This window comes from Olea europaea, chromosome 18, assembly GCF_002742605.1.
Source record: "Olea europaea var. sylvestris chromosome 18, O_europaea_v1, whole genome shotgun sequence".
NCBI lineage: Eukaryota > Viridiplantae > Streptophyta > Magnoliopsida > Lamiales > Oleaceae > Olea > Olea europaea.
Genome location: NC_036254.1, coordinates 1,482,496 through 1,505,344, shown reverse-complemented (window position 1 = coordinate 1,505,344; position 22,849 = coordinate 1,482,496). Strand labels below are relative to the sequence as shown.

Genomic DNA, 22,849 nt, shown 5'->3' with positions numbered 1-22,849 from the left:
TTACTCGTGCTCTTCTTTGTCATATGCATGTCCCTAAACGTTTTTGGAGTGATGCGGTCTTTACTGCATGCTATCTCATTAATCGCATGCCATCCTCCATTTTGAATGATGCATCTCCCTTTTCTCTTTTATTTTCCTCATCTCCACCATACTCCTTACCTCTCAAGGTTTTTGGGTGTGTTTGTTATATTCATTCCTTTGATCCTGGTCGTGACAAATTTGACTCTCGCTCTATGAGATGTGTTTTCCTTGGTTATTCTCAAACACAAAAGGGTATCGTTTTTACAATTCTTCTCTACAACGCTATTTTGTAAGTGCAGACATCACCTTCGATGAGTTTACACCTTATTTCCTTGATCATAGCACGTCTCCCGAATCTACTCGGGATCCCGTTAGCTTACCAGTTCCATAGCTACCAGTTGGCATTTCTCCAGAACCAGTCTCGTCTTCATCTACTATACCAGGGTCCTCATCTTCTCATAAGGACCCACCTCCTACTTTACAGGTTTATACCAGACGATCTAAGACACCACCACCCGTAGCCCCATCCAGCGCCTTGCCGTCTTCAGATCCTACTTCTGTCGTCTGTTCCGATACTGAATCCTTGCCCATTGCTCTCCGCAAAGGTAAACGTACTTGTGTAACTAAATATCCTATTAGCCACTATGTCACTCTTAATTCGTTGTCACCTTCATTTTCTTGTTTCACAGCCCAACTTTCTGGTGTTTTTGTACCTAAGACAGTGACAGAAGCTTTATCTGATCCTAAGTGGCGAAAGGCTATGAAATTGGAAATGACAGCCTTACACGAGAATCAGACTTGGGGCCTTCACCACCTGGTATTCGTCCCATTGGTAATAGATGGGTTTATGTTCCGAAGTTCAATCCTGATGGGACTGTTGATCGGTTGAAAGCTCGATTGGTTGCTAAGGGCTACACACAAACCTATGGTGTTGATTATGATGAGACGTTCTCTCCGGTTGCTAAGATCTCATCTATTCGAGTTTTGATTTCTATTACTGCTAATCTTGATTCGCCATTGTTTCAGTTGGATATTAAAAATGCCTTTCTTCATGGTGATTTGCACGAAGAGGTCTATATGGAGCAATCACCTGGGTTTGTTGCTCAGGGAGAGTACCAGAACTATGTTTGTAAGTTGAAAAATACTTTATATGGGTTAAAACAATCACCGAGGGCATGGTTTGGAAAGTTTTCCGAGGTTGTTCTAAAATTTGGTCTTCAAAGGTGTCAGACAGATCATTCAGTATTTTATCTACAAATTGGTGCAGGTCGTATTATCCTTGTAGTTTATGTAGATGATATTGTAATAACTGGTGATGATGCAAATGGGATTGCTCGATTGAAACAGTTTCTACAAAAACATTTACAGACCAAAGATCTAGACAAGCTTCGATATTTTTTGGGTATTGAAGTTGCTAGGTCTCGGGCAGGCATCAACTTATCTTAGAGAAAATATGTACTTGACCTGTTAGATGAGACAGGTTTTCTTGGAGCTCATCCAATTGATACCCCTATGAATCCTAATGTGCTTTTGAAGGATGAAAGAGAATCATTTGCAGAACAACGAAAATATCGTCGTTTGGTTGGAAAGTTGAATTATCTTACTATCACACGACCAGATATTTCTTATGCAGTCAGCATTGTTAGTCAGTTCTTGGATACTCCTCGAGTTTCTCATTGGGAAGCTGTGATACGTATTATTCGGTATTTGAAAAAGGCTCCAGGTCTTGGATTGTTGTATAAACCAAATGGAAATATCAGAATAGAAGGATTTACAGATGCAGATTGGGCAGGTTCTCCGTCAGATAGACGATCTACTACTGGATTCTGTACTTTTCTCGGTGGTAATCTTGTCTCTTGAAAAAGTAAGAAACAAACTGTGGTTGCAAGATCAAGTGCAGAAGCGGAATATAGGGCGATGGCTCATACTGCTAGTGAATTGACGTGGTTGCAGCACTTTCTTCAAGAAATCAATCTTTCACCCTCTACTCCTATACCGATATTCTGTGATAATCAGGCTGCTTTACATATTGCATTTAATCCAGTTTTCCATGAAAGGACCAAGTATATTGAAGTCAACTGTCACTTTATTCGGGACAAGATAGTATGTGGTGACATATGTACACAATTTGTGAAGACCGGAGACCAACTTGCTGAAATGTTTACAAAATCATTGAACAGTAATCGGTTGAGATTTCTGTGTTCCAAGCTGGGTTTATATGATATATGTACTCCAACTTGAGGGAGAGTGTTAAGGAAGAAAATCAATTAGAAATAATGTGTATTAGGCAAGAATATTATTTGGTATATTTAGTTTCCATATATGTACGTGATTCATTCTCAATATAAATAGAAGGGGAGAGGAGACGAAGAGTAGATTTTTTCTCTCTCAGTTTATGCAAATTAATATTCAGAACATAACCAAAAGCTGGCCTTCGAGATCATGTCATCACCAATATATGTCCTCATTATTTTTGTCATTCAAATAGAGCTTTGATTGATTTCTTTCCAAAATGGAACTGAAGTGTAATATTTTTCTATTTCGCAGAGCCACTCCTCTGCCCTAACTGATGATGAATCGAAGATTGTTTGTATTGGAAAAAATGGATTTGAGAAGATAATCCGGACAGTTTATGCAGAGAAGAAGGTTGATTTTTTTGTACTTCTATTCATTAAGTAGGCTATACATCAAAGTCTAGCTCCGTTTTCTTTTTCACCTCTCTTTATATTCATATCTTGCACCTCAGGCTGAGCTCAACAGTGGCTTTTATGAAGCAATGCGAAAAGAACTTGAATATGATGTTGAAGAAATACGAACGGAACTAAATCAAGTATGTCAATATCTCTAATTGTTGATACAAATTTTGTTTCTATGTTTTGCTGCCACTGTAAAATGTTAGTAAAATCTCGATTTGTTAAAATTTCTTGGTTTTTTATGCATAGACTGTGGGGAGAAATCAACCAGCATTATCTAGTGGTAATTGTTTGCAGGTGGACAAACCCAAAAATCTTCGAGATTTCTCTGCGATCAGAAAGAATTATACTGCAAAGCTAGATCAGGTATCTAGAAATAGACTATGAAATTTTCTTGCATGAGTGTAACTTCTGGTCAAGTTCTCATTTTGATGAATGGTTTTTCTTCGCCTACCAGTGATCTTGGTGTATAGGCAACAGAAGGAGCACATTGTAGTTCTATACTTCTATTGATCAATTTGATTTTTGTAGATCCAAGTTCTATAGGCCATTGTTGATGAATGAAGCGCTTGAGTGCAGAACTTGCACGTTGTTGCACAGTCTATTTCTTAAGCTTGTTTTATTGCACTGCAGGCCTTTAGAAGAGCGTCAGTTTGCATGTTACCTGAGTTTGAATATGGCCAATCTTCTTATTCCTTATTCTAGGATGTTTCTTTAGGATCATGAGCAATATTCTGCTATCTTCTTATTTTATAAGTTCATAGGGGTATCAATTTAGAGATGCATCTGTGCACTATATTTTAGTCAGTTCTTAAGGGATAAAGCAAAAAGAGTGATGTGTGCAACTTGTCTAAATGACAAAACCCTTTACGTCTAAATTCTCAAGGATCCAAATTCCTCAATTCATTAATCTATATCTGGAATACAATTTTAACGTCTGAGCTCTCATATAGTCCTAAAATGATAAAGATTATAACCCAAAATGTATTTTTATAATTAAACATTTTTATTTGATAGATTCTTGGGAATTTGGGAATTCTTGTCAACTTTCCTGCAAGATGAATTAAACTTGTATAAAAAATCTCAATTGTTGACTAGACTAATTTCTGCCAACTTATAGTCAGAGAAGCGCAAGCAAGATCTTCTCGCTGAAATATTGCTAGAGGAGCAACGAGGCCAGGAGCTCTCCAAGATTGTCAGAGATTTACTTCCGGATTCAAAGACTTCATCTGTTGCTCAGAAGCCATTCCGAGCTAGAAAGGTGCGTTAGATAACTTATTGGTTTTGATCATAGCGATCATTTTTATATCGATGATGTATGGTGTTAAAACAAAAATATTCACTTTTGGCCTTTTCATTATTCCAGAGAAATAATGAGAAAAGTTGGGCGTCACAGCAATTGAGTGAGGAGGCCGAAAAATATTTCGAGGACTTCATTTCAAATGTTGAAGATACAGACATATCTTCATTTGATGGCGAAAGAAGTGATGGAAGTTCGACCCTGGGGGGCGCCAGAAAGGCAAGAGATTCTTCAACAAGAGAAGTAGAGAGCTATCAAAGTCCAGCAGGATCTATTAGTTGTCCTGTTGAAATGGAGGGTGTTCTTTTACCTTGGTTGAAGTGGGAGACTAGTCCCGATGGTTCTGTTTCAGGCAAGAATAAAGAACAGACTCCTCTCTCTCCAAAACCACTGCAGTGGGACTTAGAAAAGGTAACTTTTAACTTGCATGCATTTGCAGCTATGATCGTGCACATCCCTACAGCATGTTTGGCTAGACTAAGTAAGTTTTCAGTTAAATAATATTTTTAGTTCTGAAAGTAGGAAATAAGTTGCTGATTTTGATGGTAAGATAATGGATATTTTCAAAATAAGTACTTTTTTTTCCTTCTTTTTTTTTTTTTTTTTTTTTTTTTAAAAAAAATTCTTTTTTTTTTTTTTTTTTTTTTTTTTTTTTTTTTTTTTTAAATCTTTGCCACTAGAAGACAAAAAACTAAAAGCTAGAAGTAAAAAGGAAGTTATTCAAACATGTTTGGAAACAAAAGTAAATTAGTCCCTATTTGTTAGATATTCTTTATAACTCATTTTTTCTGAGACCCATATTCAACCACACATTATTCCAATGGAATAAGTTTGCACATGGATACATAATTTTTTCCTACTTTTTAATCACACATTCTCCAAAAACATCACTTTTTATAAAATATACTCTCCAAAATATATACAAAATAGGATCTTAACCAAACAAGCTACTAATTTGTCCAAAACCTTTTTATCCTTTTTTATATCAGTTATACATATTAAATTTTTGCATTAGTAGCTCGTAATGAGTTACATAAATGTGGGGCAACTTGTATTGCCCAACTTTGTTCATCATTTTGAAAGCGTGTTCATTTTGTGAAGGTGGATTGTACTATGCTCGACATTAAAAGAAAAAGAAGCTAACATATTGAGCATGTTCAGCAAAAAAGTAGATTTTGGACCGAGAAATTGTGTTTAACAAAATCCACTCTGTAGCTTACAAGTCAAATAAAAGTTGGGACCCACAAATTGTGGTGACCAATTTGTGTGGATTTTGGTTAACACAGTTTGTTGGTCTCCCAACTTATAAGAAGCTACTTTTTTACCAAATATGTGTACATTGTACTATCAAAATATTATCCAATACTGTATATCAAACATGCTTTTCATGTTCTGTAATATGCTAGGTCCTTGCCCATGCATGGAGTTTCTTTTGTTTCAATTATACCATTAATGTGTCTGTTGATTTCTTCGTCATAATTATCAATTTCATGAACTTAAATTTTATGCAGGATGGGATCTCAATAAATGACCCAAGCATTCATTCTACGAGCAGTAATGGGAGTTGGAGTCCTGGATACTTAAATAGTCCTCCTTTAAATACAAGAGAAGAGAATGAAGGCAAAACCAGACAATTTGTCGACAAACAAGTATCCCATTTTAACATGGACGAATACCTTAAACTTGGGAAGAGTGAGGAACTCTTGTTCGAAATGTATAATGAACGAAACCGAATTAATTCGGGTGGGCTTTTGCTTTGTAACAATGTATTGCAATTATTTTCTTGGTAAATTCACGTTCCCATGTTGAACGGCTTCAAATATATATAGTTTTATTTTTCAGATAGTAAGATTTATCTTTATAAATTGTGTCTTGTGCTATTTTATACATTCTTCGTGGTTCCTACCAAGCACATCACGTTGACCCGGCCTGACTTGATGGTGTTGACTGTTTAATTGCATTTTGACAAGTAATACATTGTACTTCTCATTGCCTCCAAAAATTAACTTTTTGTTCTATGTAGTATTAAAATGTTTTTATGATGCTAACAACATTGATAAATTGATTATGTGAAAAGAAAATATATGCATTTATAAACTGTTGAATTTCTTTCATTAATATCAAGTGTGCATTAATTAAAGTTCTCTTTATAATTTATCCTAACCTAAATAATGGTAAAGTTTATCCTAATTTATAGTAAATCTTCTTAACTAACAAAATCCAGAAATGAACTGCTTCAGTTCTAGTAGAAACCGGACTCTAAAACATAATCCAGCTACAGATAAGCCTCAAATATCTGTAAAAAGTTCATTTCTAGTTATCAAACTACTTATTTTGGTGAACAAATTAAGTTAAAAGTGCAAGCAAAAAGAATATGGAGATTGATCTATCACAGACTAAGGTAACAGTTTCTCCTAAGGAGAAAGATCTTAATGATTGGCTCCCCGTAACATCGTCTAGGAATGGAAAATGGTGGTATTCGGCTTTCCACAATGTCACAGCTATGGTCGGTGCTGGAGTCCTTGGCCTCCCCTTTGCCATGTCCGAACTCGGATGGTATGTGTTCATGTAGCCGACATCAAATTTATTGAGAACGAGTTTTAGTTTATTTCTTTGTATATCTGTAGGGGACCAGGAGCTGCCATAATGATCCTATCATGGGTCATTACTCTGTACACACTATGGCAAATGGTCGAAATGCACGAAATGGTGCCCGGTAAACGGTTCGACCGGTACCACGAACTTGGCCAGCAAGCATTTGGGGAAAAACTCGGGCTTTGGATCGTCGTACCACAGCAACTAATGGTGGAAGTTGGAGTGAATATAGTGTATATGATTACTGGAGGAAAATCTCTTAAGAAATTTCATGATACAGTGTGCCCAAATTGCAAGCAAATAAGATTAACCTATTTTATTATGATATTTGGCTCTGTACATTTTGTTCTTTCTCATCTTCCCAGTTTTAACTCCATTACTGGAATCTCTCTTGCTGCAGCAATCATGTCATTCAGGTAATGCATTCTTTTTTAAGTTATAGAACAACATGATAAGTTTAAAAATACTGGGAAACGTAAATTTAGTCCTCAACACGTCTCTACATCCCCATTTAATGCAGAGACTTATAGAGAAATGACACGTTTGTTTACTTTTCAATGATATGATATTTATTGCTTTATTGTTCGCCAGTTATTCGACTATAGCATGGGTAGCCTCGGCCCGTCAAGGGGTTCAACCGGAGGTATCATATGCCCCGAGGGCATCCACTAGTACTGGGAGAGTGTTCCAATTCTTTAGTGCATTGGGAGATGTAGCTTTCGCCTTTGCCGGTCACAATGTAGTCCTCGAAATTCAAGCAACGATCCCTTCAACTCCCGAGAAACCATCGAAGAAACCCATGTGGAAAGGAGTGTTAATAGCTTATATCGTCGTTGCTATGTGTTACTTCCCGGTTGCCTTTTGCGGTTATGCCGTGTTCGGGAAGAATGTAGAGGACAATATCCTTGTATCACTGGAGAAACCAGCATGGCTTATTGCTGCAGCTAACTTGTTTGTTGTAGTCCATGTTATTGGAAGTTATCAGGTATCGTTTGAGTTCATTTTCACCACAGATGGCCCGTTATTATTATTATTGATGACCGTTCCATGTTATTGCATGGATTCAGGTTTTTGCTATGCCTGTCTTCGACATGGTGGAATCGTGCTTGGTGAGGAAGATGAATTTCAAGGCAACTCGACGACTTCGTATTTTTACTCGTACCTCTTACGTTGGTAAGTACATGTTTAATACGCAATACATGTACTTTATAAATATTTCTTTCTCAAATCAATGTAGCATATCAAACTGTATTTGATCTTCCCTAGCTCTTTTTCTCTTGACTAATAATTCAAGAAAGTACTGAATGAGTCCGCACACAAGATGCAAATAATACAATTTTTATTCTCCGTCTCTAAACTATGTTTTCACATCATTTTAATCGATCATTAACTTAACACATTGCGGTGAATGCAGCCCTCACAATGTTTCTTGGAATGACATTCCCTTTCTTTGGTGGGCTTCTTGGCTTCTTTGGAGGGTTTGCTTTTGCTCCAACAACGTATTACGTAAGTTACTACACTTTATTTCACAACTAATTACTCATTAAGTTAACTAAGATTAAAGAAAAGAGATATGTACTCGATAAAGTTCGTCACTTATCTTGTCTAGTTGACAGATGACACGGGTTTAAATTGTGTTTGCAGCTTCCTTGTATCATTTGGTTAGCCATCTACAAACCAAAAAGATTTAGCTTGTCTTGGTTGACCAACTGGGTATGTTCTCCATCCTTCTTCTCGAAAACACACATTTATATGTTTTTATAAATTGTGGGGTTTTTAAATTTTTTTTTCATTAATCATGTATTTTTATTTATTTATTATTATTATTATTTTTAACAGATATGCATTATTCTTGGATTTTTACTGATGATATTAGCCCCTATTGGTGCTTTGAGGCAGCTAGCATTGGATGCCAAGGACTTCGATTTCTATTCTTGATTTATTCATTATTACGAATTACCAAAGTTATTTACACACCTTTATTTTTTTTGCAACGGACTAAACATATTTTTGTTTTGTAATATTAATTGTTTGGGTTAGTTAAATTATTATTGTGATTATGTTACATTCATTCAAATGTTTTTTCGTCATAGTACATTTGTTATGCAATATTTGACGAAAATGATATACTATTATTACAATTCAATCAAGCTTATGAAAATTTTCAAGACGATATAATTAATTCTAAATAGCTCAAGTTGATCGGTAGGAAGTCAAAAAAGTTTTTACTCTACAATCGGAATCCTCTTCGACCCATATATGATTTCAAGATGCATGTCTTTAGTTATATGATTCTATTTTTCTTTTTCGTGAAATAACAATTGCATACCATTTTTCTTCTTCTAAAGTCAGTACGATCTTTATTCGATTACTTTAACCACAAATCGACCAATGAAAGATGGGATATTTAACAAACTTCAATCCCTCCCAAACTACATAGCACGAAGCAACGGAGAAAAAAGATGATAGAAAACCGACATTGATTTTGCAAAAGTGAGCCGAAGCTCGATATTAAAGGGTATATGAAAAATTGTAAATTATTTAATTAAAAAGTTTACTTTCAAAAAATATGTATTTTAATTAATTTCAGGACAGTATTGTGCACATAACACTCTTGACAATTCTCTCACACATGAGGACCCTCATGTGAGAGGATTGTATAGTCAACATGGACTGTACAAGGAAAAAAATCCTTAATTTCAACTTTCATAAATAAAAAATGATTTATTTTAACTTATTTACTTACAAGTAAATTATTTTGAAGCTTAGCCAAACATTATCTTTGGGAGAGTGTTGGCTTCACACTTCATTCTCTGCCCAAAATGCAAACTTTCCTTATCCCTTCCTCCTTGACTCCTCTTCCCCCTAAACCCCTCTTTAAACCCCTACAAATTTCTCAACCCCAATTCCCATACAAAACCATCAAAACCATTCGAGCGTACTCCTCTGACGAGTACCCAGTCGGCGATGACGACGCTTTTCTTGCATCATTTGGGCCAAAGGAGAAAGAATCTGAAGAAGATGCCCGAAAAAGGAACTGGGTTGAAAGGGGATGGGCTCCATGGGAAGAAATTCTGACCCCAGAAGCTGATTTTGCTCGAAAGTCCCTTAATGAAGGCGAAGAAGTGCCGCTTCAATCGTCTGAAGCAATTGAGGCGTTCAAAATGTTGAGTCCCAATTATCGGAAAAAGAAAATTGCGGAAATGGGGCTTACGGAAGATGAGTATTACGCTAAACAGTTTGAAATTAAGGGGGAAATACCGGATCCATTGCAGACGGGTTGGAGTGGGCCTTTGGTGTTGAGGCATGTGCCGCCAAGGGACTGGCCGCCGAGGGGGTGGGAGGTGGATATGGAGGAATTGGAGTTTATACGTGGCGCGCACAAGTTGCAAACCACGGTGAGAGTGGATTATGAGAAGGTGGAGGAAATGGTGGAGAGGGATACCGGGCATATGTGCTTGGAGAGGTATGAGATGTTCTTAAAGCAATATAAGGAGTGGGCAGCTGCAAATAGGGATCGTTTGGAGGAGGAGTCTTATAAGGTTAATTAAATTGTGATGATTTTTATACATGCTTCATTGTTTTGGTTCTTTTTGCTGCTTTCTTATCGTGTTTTGGATGATTAATTAAATTGGAGAATTAATATGTGTGAACTTTTGGTTCAATTTATGATTATACTCTTCTTGTCATTGCTTTGGTTCTTTTTATGAGTTGTTTATCGTGTTTGCAATGATTTATTGTATTGAGTAACTAATGTGTGTAAATTTTTGGTGTCTTCTTTTGATTTATGATCTAAGTTTTTTTAGTAGAATTCTTTGAAAGCAAGAATGAAATAGGTATAGGATTGTATGTAGCTGCATATAAATATATTCAGCTAATTAAAGTTCCATGTTTTTCGAACTCTTTTGCATGTGGAGGTTGCGCAATGATTCAATGAATTAAGGTTTCGAAATTTAGAGCATGATTTGTGTGCAATTTTGATTTTTGTATCTTTTTGATAAACAGATATTTTGGAAGTTTCTTGAGCACCGATGATAACCATATTTGGTAGCCTTAAATTGTGATGATTTGATACACGCATAATTGTTTTGGATCTTTTTGCGACTTGCTTATCATGTTTTCAATGGTTTATTGGATTGATGAATTTGTATGAATGTTTGTTGTGTCTCAATATAATTTATGATTATGGGGTTTTTGTTAGAACTGTTGGAAAGCAAGAATTAATTGGTTTGGTAATGTATGTAGCTACATATAAATATATCCAGCTAATTAATATTTCATCATTTTTGAGCTTTTTGCATGTGGAGTTTGCGCAATGGTTCAATGAAATAAGCTATAGAGGCAGAAAGCTAGTTTTCAAGTAGTTTGGATTTTGTATCTTGTCGATAAACATATATTTTGGTAGTAACTTGAGATGTCAAAGAGGCTTCTTACTTTCCAAACATATCCCAAATAGAAGCAAATTTGGTATATCCTTGTTAGAGTAGGAAGATCATCTTTGATTTTGCCATACAAAATAATTGACTTGTGGGTTTTTGTCATCTATGCAGTATGACCAAGATTATTATCCTGGTAGGAGGAAAAGGGGAAAGGATTATGATGAAGAAATGGTAAGATGAATATAGTGCTTCTTGAACACCACCCTCCTTTCAGATTTCATGAAGTTGATTTGCATCATGAACTGATGAGCTCACTGTTTTCTTTCCTGTTATGCAGTATGAACTTCCATTTTATTACCCGGGACAAGTAAGTAATATCTATTTTATCAGTTTTGTCCTATTTTTGTTGGAAATTTCAAAACTTTCCTATTTTTTGGCAGCCAAATAATTTTTTATTTTTTCACTCTGAAGACCGCGATATTTCGTCATTCAAAACTCTATATAACTCTTTCGTATCATTATCGATTTTAAGTTGTGGATCTCTCGATTAGAGAAAATGAACTAAAATTGCCCTCTATATGTAGTGTAGGTTGCTCTCCTTAATCCAATTCACTAAGCTTCCATTTGGCTAATTTATTAATAATCTATAACTCATTTATAAAAGGCCAAACTTCATTTTCAACTACATATTCGAATGGACCCCAAAGTACTATTCACTTATTCACCACTCATTTCCATCCATTTTTAAATCAAAATATTTATAAATTCTTCCCAAATGGAGGCTAAATGTTTTAAATTTTAAATAAAAACAATTATAAGGTGTGTATCTGTCATTGGACTCTTGGCCAATAGAATTAAAATAATACTGGTGAGTTTATGTGCTGACATTGTGTCTGCACCTATTACCAGTGTTTCCTCTTTTTCTTTTAAGGTTCTTGGCATCTCATGTGTGATCAGCATTCTCTACTAGTACGATTTCCTGTTAAAAATTCTGGGAAATTTTGATTGAAAACAATGGTAAAATGCACACCATTTAGCGGTTATGCACTGCTTTCCATAGTGGGTATGTACGTAGATAATCACAAGTCATTCATGCTTATCTGAAATTTTACATTATTTGGTTGAATACAACCTGATTAGGAGTTCCTTATTTTAACTTGTCTTTTGCTGCGTGTTCGTGAGAAATGTTTTCCCAGATTTGTGCAGGTAAAGTAACTGCATTACAGCTTTATCAAGGAGCATTTGTTGATATTGGAGGCGTCCATGACGGGTATATATGCTACCCTATGCTTACGCTGATATCACGATATATGTGATTGATGCTTGCTTTGTTTCATCAACTGTTTGAAGTAACGCTTTGTTCCAACTTGAATTTTAGAAACAAGTTCTTTTAGACTTTTTTAAAATAAGGCACACTTCAGTCAAGTGGTGAATCTGATACCTTCTTTTAGTATAATGTAGAAGAACATAGAAGACCATCCGCCTTTAGGCCCCAATTACTAGTAAAGTATCGTTCGTTTCGGACTCATACAAAGCTATTCAAATTTTTTAAAACTTGCAATTGCTTTAAGTGTACGACGGATGGTGTTGTTACCTCTCTGTATATGAATATGTTCCTTTCCAGCTCTTCATTGTAATAATGATGCATTTTTCAGGTGGGTTCCAATAAAACGCAATGACTGGTATTGGATCCGTCATCACATCAAAGTTGGTATGCACGTCATCGTTGAAATTTTGGTGAGTCAGCCTTTGTTGATCTCTGTTACCTATATTCACACTATTGCAATTTTAGCACTTTGAGCTAACTTGTACAGTGGAGGTACAACCCCAAGATAGGAAGTGGGTTTAGTAGTTGTAGGAAGTGGGTTTAGTAGTTGATTGGAATATAATGATATATTTAGTAGGGGTTAATAATATGAGTGATGAGTCGTAGAGATGTATTCTGCTGAAAATTGACGAGCAAAAACAACCCATATTTGCCTCTAGATGCACCCCTCAGGAATAGTGCTACGTTAGTGTTAATGCTGAACTTAGAGGAGCAACCCTTACAACATTGTCCAGGGATGTGATGTGCGGGCTTCTGAAGTGAGAACAAGATCAAAGAATTCTTGGTTATGAGTCTAGATCCTCATTAAGAAAATGACTTATGACATTATCGAGAAGAAAAGAAGAGAAACAATTCCATATTTGCAGCATCTCTACCTGTTCTAGCATTATGTTACTTCACATGTTAGCCCATGTTTCTAACTCCTAATTTTTTTCCCCTTTTACGAAGTTCTCATTGTGAAGATTTCTATTTAGACATTTTATCGTTTTTTATTGTTGACTTGTTTAACAATAATTGACTAATTAAATATGTTAATTTCATGCGTTATGTAATTTCCCATGTCTGCAGGCAAAGCGAGATCCATATCGGTTTCGGTTTCCTATTGAACTGCGCTTTGTTGATCCGAACATAGATCACTTAATGTATGCCTACAAATGCTTCTTGAACTTTTCGTTTTGAGTGATTCCACTCTCTAATATTGTCCTATTGTATATTTGCTGTTTCCTTCATTTCTGAAAGGTCAACATCATTTATATTTTTCAATCTGTACAAGTCTGTATGCTTGAGAGAGTCGTCACGAATTATATCACCCATTCTCTAATATTTTACACCGACTTGTGCTGGCAGCTTCAACAGATTTGAATTTCCACCTATCTTTCACCGGGATGAGGATGTTAATCCAGATGAGTTACGTGTGAGTAAACTCTTCTATGTAAAGCATCAAGCCTGATTTGTCCTTTCAATATGTATGAACGTTAATGCATATGCTATTAAGTGCCAGTGCAAATTGCATCAATCAGTTTACTGTATGGAAGACATTTATCCTTTGATTGGTTTTGACTTTGATAGATGGCATGGTGATACAAATGCTTAGATAAATACAACTTCTAACACTTTAGCTAGATCCAAAGAACAGATAACATTAATTCATAATGTCAACCAGTGGCCCTGTATTACATTATTTTGATAACATGTGATTGAAAATTAAGAAAGCATATCTTAATGTATTCTAAGTTCTAGTTGTATTTCCTCTATGAAATTAATAAACAAAAGGTTTCAAGCATCACAAACCAAGTGTTGGATTTATTAAAGCCAGCGGTTATGATTGAATCAATGTCTAACAAATTTCATCTTTAGGAGTTTTAGGACCGATTTCATTAAAAGCTTATGCTTTGGCATTGTTTCCCTTTTGCAGCGTGATTGTGGAAGACCTCCTGTTCCTAGAAAAGATCCTGATATCAAGGTGGAGGAGGAACCTCTGTTATCAAATCACCCTTATGTTGATAAGGTATCCTTGTATGTGATTCATGTGACGTGAAAAGGCAGTCTAAGAGGGCCATTGCAGGGTTAATACATATATCATTTATGCTTATGAATCCCTTTTTGCTAAGTCATGCATAATTTGGGTGTACTTTTGCACCATCTCCATAGTGAGTATCAGCATTGGCCAGTGAATTTTATTTTCTGTTCAAGTCAGCCCACAATTTGATATCACTAGAGTTATTGATGCCAGATTGTGCATGCTTTTCACTGGAAGCATGTTGTTTTTTTTCCCCCATGTAGCCTTTTTTATATCAGTTATACATATTAAATTTTTGCATTAGTAGCTCGTAATGAGTTACATAAATGTGGGGCAACTTGTATTGCCCAACTTTGTTCATCATTTTGAAAGCGTGTTCATTTTGTGAAGGTGGATTGTACTATGCTCGACATTAAAAGAAAAAGAAGCTAACATATTGAGCATGTTCAGCAAAAAAGTAGATTTTGGACCGAGAAATTGTGTTTAACAAAATCCACTCTGTAGCTTACAAGTCAAATAAAAGTTGGGACCCACAAATTGTGGTGACCAATTTGTGTGGATTTTGGTTAACACAGTTTGTTGGTCTCCCAACTTATAAGAAGCTACTTTTTTACCAAATATGTGTACATTGTACTATCAAAATATTATCCAATACTGTATATCAAACATGCTTTTCATGTTCTGTAATATGCTAGGTCCTTGCCCATGCATGGAGTTTCTTTTGTTTCAATTATACCATTAATGTGTCTGTTGATTTCTTCGTCATAATTATCAATTTCATGAACTTAAATTTTATGCAGGATGGGATCTCAATAAATGACCCAAGCATTCATTCTACGAGCAGTAATGGGAGTTGGAGTCCTGGATACTTAAATAGTCCTCCTTTAAATACAAGAGAAGAGAATGAAGGCAAAACCAGACAATTTGTCGACAAACAAGTATCCCATTTTAACATGGACGAATACCTTAAACTTGGGAAGAGTGAGGAACTCTTGTTCGAAATGTATAATGAACGAAACGGAATTAATTCGGGTGGGCTTTTGCTTTGTAACAATGTATTGCAATTATTTTCTTGGTAAATTCACGTTCCCATGTTGAACGGCTTCAAATATATATAGTTTTATTTTTCAGATAGTACCCTAAATTGTGTCTTGTGCTATTTTATACATTCTTCGTGGTTCCTACCAAGCACATCACTGTTGACCCGTCCTGACTTGATGGTGTTAACTGTTTAATTGCATTTTGACAAGTAATACATTGTACTTCTCATTGCCTCCAAAAAATAACTTTTTGTTCTATGTAGTATTAAAATGTTTTTATGATGCTAACACCCTAAATTGTGTCTTGTGCTATTTTATACATTCTTCGTGGTTCCTACCAAGCACATCACTGTTGACCCGTCCTGACTTGATGGTGTTAACTGTTTAATTGCATTTTGACAAGTAATACATTGTACTTCTCATTGCCTCCAAAAAATAACTTTTTGTTCTATGTAGTATTAAAATGTTTTTATGATGCTAACAACATTGATAAGTTGATTATGTGAAAAGAAAATATATGCATTTATAAACTGTTGAATTTCTTTCATTAATATCAAGTGTGCATAAATTAAAGTTCTCTTTATAATTTATCCTAACCTAAATAATGCTAAAGTTTATCCTAATTTATAGTAAATCTTCTTAACTAACAAAATCCAGAAATGAACTGCTTCAGTTCTAGTAGAAACCGGACTCTAAAACATAATCCAGCTACAGATAAGCCTCAAATATCTGTAAAATGTTCATTTCTAGTTATCAAACTACTTATTTTGGTGAACAAATTAAGTGAAAGTGCAAGCAAAAAGAATATGGAGATTGATCTATCACAGACTAAGGTAACAGTTTCTCCTAAGGAGAAAGATCTTAATGATTGGCTCCCCGTAACATCGTCTAGGAATGGAAAATGGTGGTATTCGGCTTTCCACAATGTCACAGCTATGGTCGGTGCTGGAGTCCTTGGCCTCCCCTTTGCCATGTCCGAACTCGGATGGTATGTGTTCATGTAGCCGACATCAAATTTATTGAGAACGAGTTTTAGTTTATTTCTTTGTATATCTGTAGGGGACCAGGAGCTGCCATAATGATCCTATCATGGGTCATTACTCTGTACACACTATGGCAAATGGTCGAAATGCACGAAATGGTGCCCGGTAAACGGTTCGACCGGTACCATGAACTTGGCCAGCAAGCATTTGGGGAAAAACTCGGGCTTTGGATCGTCGTACCACAGCAACTAATGGTGGAAGTTGGAGTGAATATAGTGTACATGATTACTGGAGGAAAATCTCTTAAGAAATTTCATGATACAGTGTGCCCAAATTGCAAGCAAATAAGATTAACCTATTTTATTATGATATTTGGCTCTGTACATTTTGTTCTTTCTCATCTTCCCAGTTTTAACTCCATTACTGGAATCTCTCTTGCTGCAGCAATCATGTCATTCAGGTAATGCATTCTTTTTTAAGTTATAGAAAAACATGATCTAAAAGTTTAAAAATACTGGGAAATGTAAATTTAGTCCTCAACACGTCTCTACATCCCTATGTAATGTAGAGACTTACAGAGAAATGACACGTTTATTTAAATTTGAATTACTTTTCAATGATATGATATTTATTGCTTTATTGTTCGTCAGTTATTCGACTATAGCATGGGTAGCCTCGGCCCGTCAAGGGGTTCAACTGGAGGTATCATATGCCCCGAGGGCATCCACTAGTACTGGGAGAGTGTTCCAATTCTTTAGTGCATTGGGAGATGTAGCTTTCGCCTTTGCTGGTCACAATGTAGTCCTCGAAATTCAAGCAACGATCCCTTCAACTCCCGAGAAACCATCGAAGAAACCCATGTGGAAAGGAGTGTTAATAGCTTATATCGTCGTTGCTATGTGTTACTTCCCGGTTGCCTTTTGTGGTTATGCCGTGTTCGGGAAGAATGTAGAGGACAATATCCTTGTATCACTAGAGAAACCAGCATGGCTTATTGCTGCAGCTAACTTGTTTGTTGTAGTCCATGTTATTGGAAGTTATCAGGTATCGTTTGAGTTCATTTTCACCACAGATGGCCCGTTATTATTATTATTGATGACCGTTCTATGTTATTGCATGAATTCAGGTTTTTGCTATGCCTGTCTTCGACATGGTGGAATCGTGCTTGGTGAGGAAGATGAATTTCAAGCCAACTCGACGACTTCGTATTTTTACTCGTACCTCTTACGTTGGTAAGTACATGTTTAATACGCAGTACATGTACTTTATATATATTTCTTTCTAAAATCAATGTAGCATATCAAACTGTATTTGATCTTCCATAGCTCTTTTTCTCTTGACTAATAATTCAAGAAAGTACTGAATGAGTCCGCACACATTATGCAAATAATACAATTTTTATTCTACGTCTCTAAACTATGTTTTAACATCTTTAATCGATCATTAACTTAACACGTTGCGGTGAATGCAGCCCTCACAATGTTTCTTGGAATGACATTCCCTTTCTTTGGTGGGCTTCTTGGCTTCTTTGGAGGGTTTGCTTTTGCTCCAACAACGTATTACGTAAGTTACTACACTTTATTTCACAACTAATTACTCATTAAGTTAAACTAAGATTAAAGAAAAGAGGTATGTACACGGTAAAGTTCGTCACTTGTCTTGTCTAGTTGACATATGACACGTGTTTAAATTGTGTTTGCAGCTTCCTTGTATCATTTGGCTAGCCATCTACAAACCCAAAAGATTTAGCTTGTCTTGGTTGACCAACTGGGTATGTTCTCCATCCTTAAACTTTCACGAAAACACACATTTATATGTTTTTATAAATTGTGGGGTTTTTTAATTTTTTTTCATTAATCATGTATTTTTATTTATTTATTTATTATTATTATTTTTTTAACAGATATGCATTATTCTTGGATTTTTACTGATGATATTAGCCCCTATTGGTGCTTTGAGGCAGCTAGCATTGGATGCCAAGGACTTCGATTTCTATTCTTGATTTATTCATTATTACGAATTACCAAAGTTATTTACACACCTTTATTTTTTTTTGCAACGGACTAAACATATTTTTATTTTGTAAGATTAATTGTTTGGGTTAGTTAAATTATTATTGTGATTATGTTACATTCATTCAAATGTTTTTTCGTCATAGTACATTTGTTATGCAGTATTTGACGAAAATGATATACTATTATTACAATTCAATCAAGCTTATGAAAATTTTCAAGATGATGTAATTAATTCTAAATAGCTCAAGTTGGTCGGTAGGAAGTCAAAAAAGTTTTCACTCTACAATCGGAATCCTCTTCGACCCATATACGACTTCAAGATGCATGTCTTTAGTTATATGATTCTATTTTACTTTTTCGTGAAATAACGGTTGCATACCATTTTTCTTCTTCTAAAGTCCGTACGATCTTTATTCGATTACTCTAACCACAAATCGATGAAAGATGGGATATTTAACAAACTTCAATCCCTCCCAAACTACATAGCACGCAGCAACGGAGAAAAAAGGTGATAGAAAACCGACATTGATTTTGCAAAAGTGAGCCGAAGCTCAATATTAAAGCGTATATGAAAAATTGTAAATTCTTTAATTAAAAAGTTTACTTTCAAAAAATATGTATATTAATTAATTTCAAGATAGTATTGTGCACACAACACTCTTGACAATTCTCTCACACATGAGGGCCCTCATGTGAGAGGATTGTATAGTCAGCATGGACTGTACAAGGAAAAAAACCCTTAATTTCAACTTTTATAAATAAAAAATGATTTATTTTAACTTATTTACTTACAAGTAAATTATTTTGAAGCTTAGCCAAACATTATCTTTGGGAGAGTGTTGGCTTCACACTTCACTCTCTGCCCAAAATGCAAACTTTCCTTATCCCTTCCTCCTTGACTCCTCTTCCCCCTAAACCCCTCTTTAAACCCCTACAAATTTCTCAACCCCAATTCCCATACAAAACCATCAAAACCATTCGAGCGTACTCCTCTGACGAGTACCCAGTCGGCGATGACGACGCTTTTCTTGCATCATTTGGGCCAAAGGAGAAAGAATCTGAAGAAGATGCCCGAAAAAGGAACTGGGTTGAAAGGGGATGGGCTCCATGGGAAGAAATTCTGACCCCAGAAGCTGATTTTGCTCGAAAGTCCCTTAATGAAGGCGAAGAAGTGCCGCTTCAATCGTCTGAAGCAATTGAGGCGTTCAAAATGTTGAGTCCCAATTATCGGAAAAAGAAAATTGCGGAAATGGGGCTTACGGAAGATGAGTATTACGCTAAACAGTTTGAAATTAAGGGGGAAATACCGGATCCATTGCAGACGGGTTGGAGTGGGCCTTTGGTGTTGAGGCATGTGCCGCCAAGGGACTGGCCGCCTAGGGGGTGGGAGGTGGATATGGAGGAATTGGAGTTTATACGTGGCGCGCACAAGTTGCAAACCATGGTGAGAGTGGATTATGAGAAGGTGGAGGAAATGGTGGAGAGGGATACCGGGCATATGTGCTTGGAGAGGTATGAGATGTTCTTAAAGCAATATAAGGAGTGGGCAGCTGCAAATAGGGATCGTTTGGAGGAGGAGTCTTCTAAGGTTAATTAAATTGTGATGATTTTTATACATGCTTCATTGTTTTGGTTCTTTTTGCTGCTTTCTTATCGTGTTTTGGATGATTAATTAAATTGGAGAATTAATATGTGTGAACTTTTGGTTCAATTTATGATTATACTCTTCTTGTCATTGCTTTGGTTCTTTTTATGAGTTGTTTATCGTGTTTGCAATGATTTATTGTATTGAGTAACTAATGTGTGTAAATTTTTGGTGTCTTCTTTTGATTTATGATCTAAGTTTTTTTAGTAGAATTCTTTGAAAGCAAGAATGAAATAGGTATAGTATTGTATGTAGCTGCATATAAATATATTCAGCTAATTAAAGTTCCATGTTTTTCGAACTCTTTTGCATGTGGAGGTTGCGCAATGATTCAATGAATTAAGGTTTCGAAATTTAGAGCATGATTTGCGTGCAATTTTGAATTTTGTATCTTTTTGATAAACAGATATTTTGGAAGTTTCTTGAGCACCGATGATAACCATATTTGGTAGCCTTAAATTGTGATGATTTGATACATGCATAATTGTTTTGGATCTTTTTGCGACTTGCTTATCATGTTTTCAATGGTTTATTGGATTGATGAATTTGTATGAATGTTTGTTGTGTCTCAATATAATTTGTGATTATGGGGTTTTTGTTAGAACTGTTGGAAAGCAAGAATTAATTGGTTTAGTAATGTATGTAGCTACATATAAATATATCCAGCTAATTAATATTTCATGATTTTTGAGCTTTTTGCATGTGGAGTTTGCGCAATGGTTCAATCAATTAAGCTACAGAGGCAGAAAGCATAGTTTGCAAGTAGTTTGGATTTTGTATCTTGTCGATAAACATATATTTTGGTAGTAACTCGAGATGTCAAAGAGGCTTCTTACTTCCCAAACATATCCCAAATAGAACCAAATTTGGTATCCTTGTTAGAGTAGGAAGATCATCTTTGATTTTGCCATACAAAATAATTGACTTGTGGGTTTTTGTCATCTATGCAGTATGACCAAGATTATTATCCTGGTAGGAGGAAAAGGGGAAAGGATTATGATGAAGAAATGGTAAGATGAATATAGTGCTTCTTGAACACCACCCTCCTTTCAGATTTCATGAAGTTGATTTGCATCATGAACTGATGAGCTCACTGTTTTCTTTCCTGTTATGCAGTATGAACTTCCATTTTATTACCCGGGACAAGTAAGTAATATTTTATCAGTTTTGTCCTATTTTTGTTGGAAATTTCAAAACTTTCCTATTTTTTGGCAGCCAAATAATTTTTTTATTTTTTCACTCTGAAGACCGTGATATTTCATCATTCGAAACTCAAACTCTTTCGTATCATTATCGATTTTAAGTTGTGGATCTCTCGATTAGAGAAAATGAACTAAAATTGCCCTCTATATGTAGTGTAGGTTGTTCTCCTTAATCCAATTCATTAAGCTTCCATTTGGCTAATTTATTAATAATCTATAACTCATTTATAAAAGGCCAAACTTCATTTTCAACTACATATTCAAATGGACCCCAAAGTACTATTCACTTATTCACCACTCATTTCCATCCATTTTTAAATCAAATTATTTATAAATTCTTCCCAAATGGAGGCTAAATGTTTTAAATTTTAAATAAAAACAATTATAAGGTGTGTATCTGTCATTGGACTCTTGGCCAATAGAATTAAAATAATACTGGTGAGTTTATGTGCTGACATTGTGTCTGCACCTATTACCAGTGTTTCCTCTTTTTCTTTTATGGTTCTTGGCATCCCATGTGTGTTCTGCAATTTGCACTTATCAACCCTTATATTTAACTCTTAGTAGTTGAATATGGTTTTATGATCAGCATTCTCTACTAGTACGATTTCCTGTTAAAAATTCGGGAAATTTTGATTGAAAACAATGGTAAAATGCACACCATTTGGCGGTTATGCACTGCTTTCCATAGTGGGTATGTACATAGATAATCACAAGTCATTCATGCTTATCTGAAATTTTACATTATTTGGTTGAATACAACCTGATTAGGAGTTCCTTATTTTAACTTGTCTTTTGCTGCGTGTTCATGAGAAATGTTTTCCCAGATTTGTGCAGGTAAAGTAACTGCATTACAGCTTTATCAAGGAGCATTTGTTGATATTGGAGGCGTCCATGACGGGTATATATGCTACCCTATGCTTACGCTGATAGCACGATATATGTGATTGATGCTTGCTTTGTTTCATCAACTGTTTGAAGTAACGCTTTGTTCCAACTTGAATTTTAGAAACAAGTTCTTTTAGACTTTTTTAAAATAAGGCACATTTCAGTCAAGTGGTGAATCTTATACCTTCTTTTAGTATAATGTGGAAGAACATAGAAGACCATCCGCCTTTAGGCCCCAATTACTAGTAAAGTATCGTTCGTTTCGGACTCATACAAAGCTATTCAAATTTTTTAAAACTTGCAATTGCTTTAAGTGTACGAAGGATGGTGTTGTTACCTCTCTGTATATGAATATGTTCCTTTCCAGCTCTTCATTGTAATAATGATGCATTTTTCAGATGGGTTCCAATAAAACGCAATGACTGGTATTGGATCCGTCATCACATCAAAGTTGGTATGCACGTCATCGTTGAAATTTTGGTGAGTCAGCCTTTGTTGATCTCTGTTACCTATATTCACACTATTGCAATTTTAGCACTTTGAGCTAACTTGTACAGTGGAGGTACAACCCCAAGATAGGAAGTGGGTTTAGTAGTTGATTGGAATATAATGATATATTTAGTAGGGGTTAATAGTATGAGTGATGAGTCGTAGAGACGTATTCTGCTGAAAATTGACGAGCAAAAACAACCCATATTTGCCTCTAGATGCACCCCTCAGGAATAGTGCTACGTTAGTGTT

At 35.5% G+C, this 22,849-nt stretch overlaps 5 protein-coding genes and 1 pseudogene across 6 annotated transcripts in view; all 6 read left to right on the top strand.

Annotated features, from left to right (window-relative positions):
- The first annotated feature begins 9 nt into the window (after window positions 1-9).
- Window positions 10-2,282, top strand: LOC111367097 (annotated as a pseudogene).
- On the top strand, window positions 2,191-5,863 carry LOC111367098. Of its 2 annotated transcripts, none has more exons than XM_022987809.1 (6): window positions 2,191-2,667; window positions 2,768-2,851; window positions 3,012-3,080; window positions 3,835-3,975; window positions 4,081-4,425; window positions 5,526-5,863. In XM_022987809.1, the coding sequence occupies exons 2-6, from the start codon at window positions 2,798-2,800 to the stop codon at window positions 5,802-5,804; spliced, it is 888 nt and encodes a 295-aa protein (XP_022843577.1). In that variant the 5' UTR covers window positions 2,191-2,667; window positions 2,768-2,797; the 3' UTR covers window positions 5,805-5,863. The 2 variants fall into 2 exon arrangements, with proteins under 2 accessions (XP_022843577.1, XP_022843576.1); XM_022987808.1 differs by having other exon boundaries at window positions 2,531-2,667; window positions 2,964-3,080.
- Window positions 5,864-6,439: 576 nt separating this feature from the next.
- On the top strand, window positions 6,440-8,547 carry LOC111366435 (lysine histidine transporter 1-like). The gene is made up of 7 exons (XM_022987196.1): window positions 6,440-6,570; window positions 6,642-7,025; window positions 7,201-7,594; window positions 7,677-7,782; window positions 8,024-8,115; window positions 8,254-8,322; window positions 8,449-8,547. The coding sequence occupies exons 1-7, from the start codon at window positions 6,518-6,520 to the stop codon at window positions 8,545-8,547; spliced, it is 1,197 nt and encodes a 398-aa protein (XP_022842964.1). The 5' UTR covers window positions 6,440-6,517.
- An 848-nt stretch (window positions 8,548-9,395) lies between these two features.
- Window positions 9,396-14,377, top strand: LOC111367095 (protein PLASTID TRANSCRIPTIONALLY ACTIVE 10-like). Its single transcript, XM_022987805.1, has 8 exons — window positions 9,396-10,151; window positions 11,160-11,219; window positions 11,326-11,355; window positions 12,185-12,258; window positions 12,644-12,725; window positions 13,384-13,457; window positions 13,663-13,729; window positions 14,231-14,377. Exons 1-8 carry the CDS (start codon window positions 9,432-9,434, stop codon window positions 14,351-14,353), a joined length of 1,230 nt encoding a protein of 409 aa, XP_022843573.1. The 5' UTR covers window positions 9,396-9,431; the 3' UTR covers window positions 14,354-14,377.
- Window positions 14,378-16,232: 1,855 nt separating this feature from the next.
- Window positions 16,233-18,360, top strand: LOC111367096 (lysine histidine transporter 1-like). Its single transcript, XM_022987806.1, has 7 exons — window positions 16,233-16,363; window positions 16,435-16,818; window positions 17,009-17,402; window positions 17,485-17,590; window positions 17,830-17,921; window positions 18,061-18,129; window positions 18,262-18,360. Exons 1-7 carry the CDS (start codon window positions 16,311-16,313, stop codon window positions 18,358-18,360), a joined length of 1,197 nt encoding a protein of 398 aa, XP_022843574.1. The 5' UTR covers window positions 16,233-16,310.
- An 845-nt stretch (window positions 18,361-19,205) lies between these two features.
- LOC111366581 (protein PLASTID TRANSCRIPTIONALLY ACTIVE 10) overlaps window positions 19,206-22,849 on the top strand; it is a 6,505-nt gene continuing 2,861 nt past the window's right edge. Inside the window, exons 1-5 of the mRNA XM_022987309.1 lie at window positions 19,206-19,961; window positions 20,969-21,028; window positions 21,135-21,164; window positions 22,048-22,121; window positions 22,507-22,642. Of these exons, the coding sequence (XP_022843077.1) occupies window positions 19,242-19,961; window positions 20,969-21,028; window positions 21,135-21,164; window positions 22,048-22,121; window positions 22,507-22,642 (1,020 nt within the window). The 5' untranslated portion in view covers window positions 19,206-19,241. The remainder of the gene's footprint in view (window positions 19,962-20,968; window positions 21,029-21,134; window positions 21,165-22,047; window positions 22,122-22,506; window positions 22,643-22,849) is intronic.

What these genes read in the sequence shown, in the direction of transcription:
- LOC111367096 (XM_022987806.1), top strand. Translation starts at nt 16,311, where the DNA reads ATGGTCGGTGCTGGAGTCCTTGGCCTCCCCTTTGCCATGTCCGAACTC. An exon ending in TACTCGTACCTCTTACGTTG is followed by an intron (nt 17,591 to 17,829) that starts GTAAGTACATGT and finishes CGGTGAATGCAG; the next exon opens with CCCTCACAATGTTTCTTGGA. An exon ending in TTGCTCCAACAACGTATTAC is followed by an intron (nt 17,922 to 18,060) that starts GTAAGTTACTAC and finishes TTGTGTTTGCAG; the next exon opens with CTTCCTTGTATCATTTGGCT.
- LOC111367095 (XM_022987805.1), top strand. Translation starts at nt 9,432, where the DNA reads ATGCAAACTTTCCTTATCCCTTCCTCCTTGACTCCTCTTCCCCCTAAA. An exon ending in ACGTCATCGTTGAAATTTTG is followed by an intron (nt 12,726 to 13,383) that starts GTGAGTCAGCCT and finishes CCATGTCTGCAG; the next exon opens with GCAAAGCGAGATCCATATCG. An exon ending in CCGAACATAGATCACTTAAT is followed by an intron (nt 13,458 to 13,662) that starts GTATGCCTACAA and finishes TTGTGCTGGCAG; the next exon opens with CTTCAACAGATTTGAATTTC.
- LOC111366435 (XM_022987196.1), top strand. Translation starts at nt 6,518, where the DNA reads ATGGTCGGTGCTGGAGTCCTTGGCCTCCCCTTTGCCATGTCCGAACTC. An exon ending in TTGCTCCAACAACGTATTAC is followed by an intron (nt 8,116 to 8,253) that starts GTAAGTTACTAC and finishes TTGTGTTTGCAG; the next exon opens with CTTCCTTGTATCATTTGGTT. An exon ending in TGTCTTGGTTGACCAACTGG is followed by an intron (nt 8,323 to 8,448) that starts GTATGTTCTCCA and finishes TATTTTTAACAG; the next exon opens with ATATGCATTATTCTTGGATT.
- LOC111367098 (XM_022987808.1), top strand. Translation starts at nt 2,798, where the DNA reads ATGCGAAAAGAACTTGAATATGATGTTGAAGAAATACGAACGGAACTA. An exon ending in AGCCATTCCGAGCTAGAAAG is followed by an intron (nt 3,976 to 4,080) that starts GTGCGTTAGATA and finishes TCATTATTCCAG; the next exon opens with AGAAATAATGAGAAAAGTTG. An exon ending in TGCAGTGGGACTTAGAAAAG is followed by an intron (nt 4,426 to 5,525) that starts GTAACTTTTAAC and finishes AATTTTATGCAG; the next exon opens with GATGGGATCTCAATAAATGA.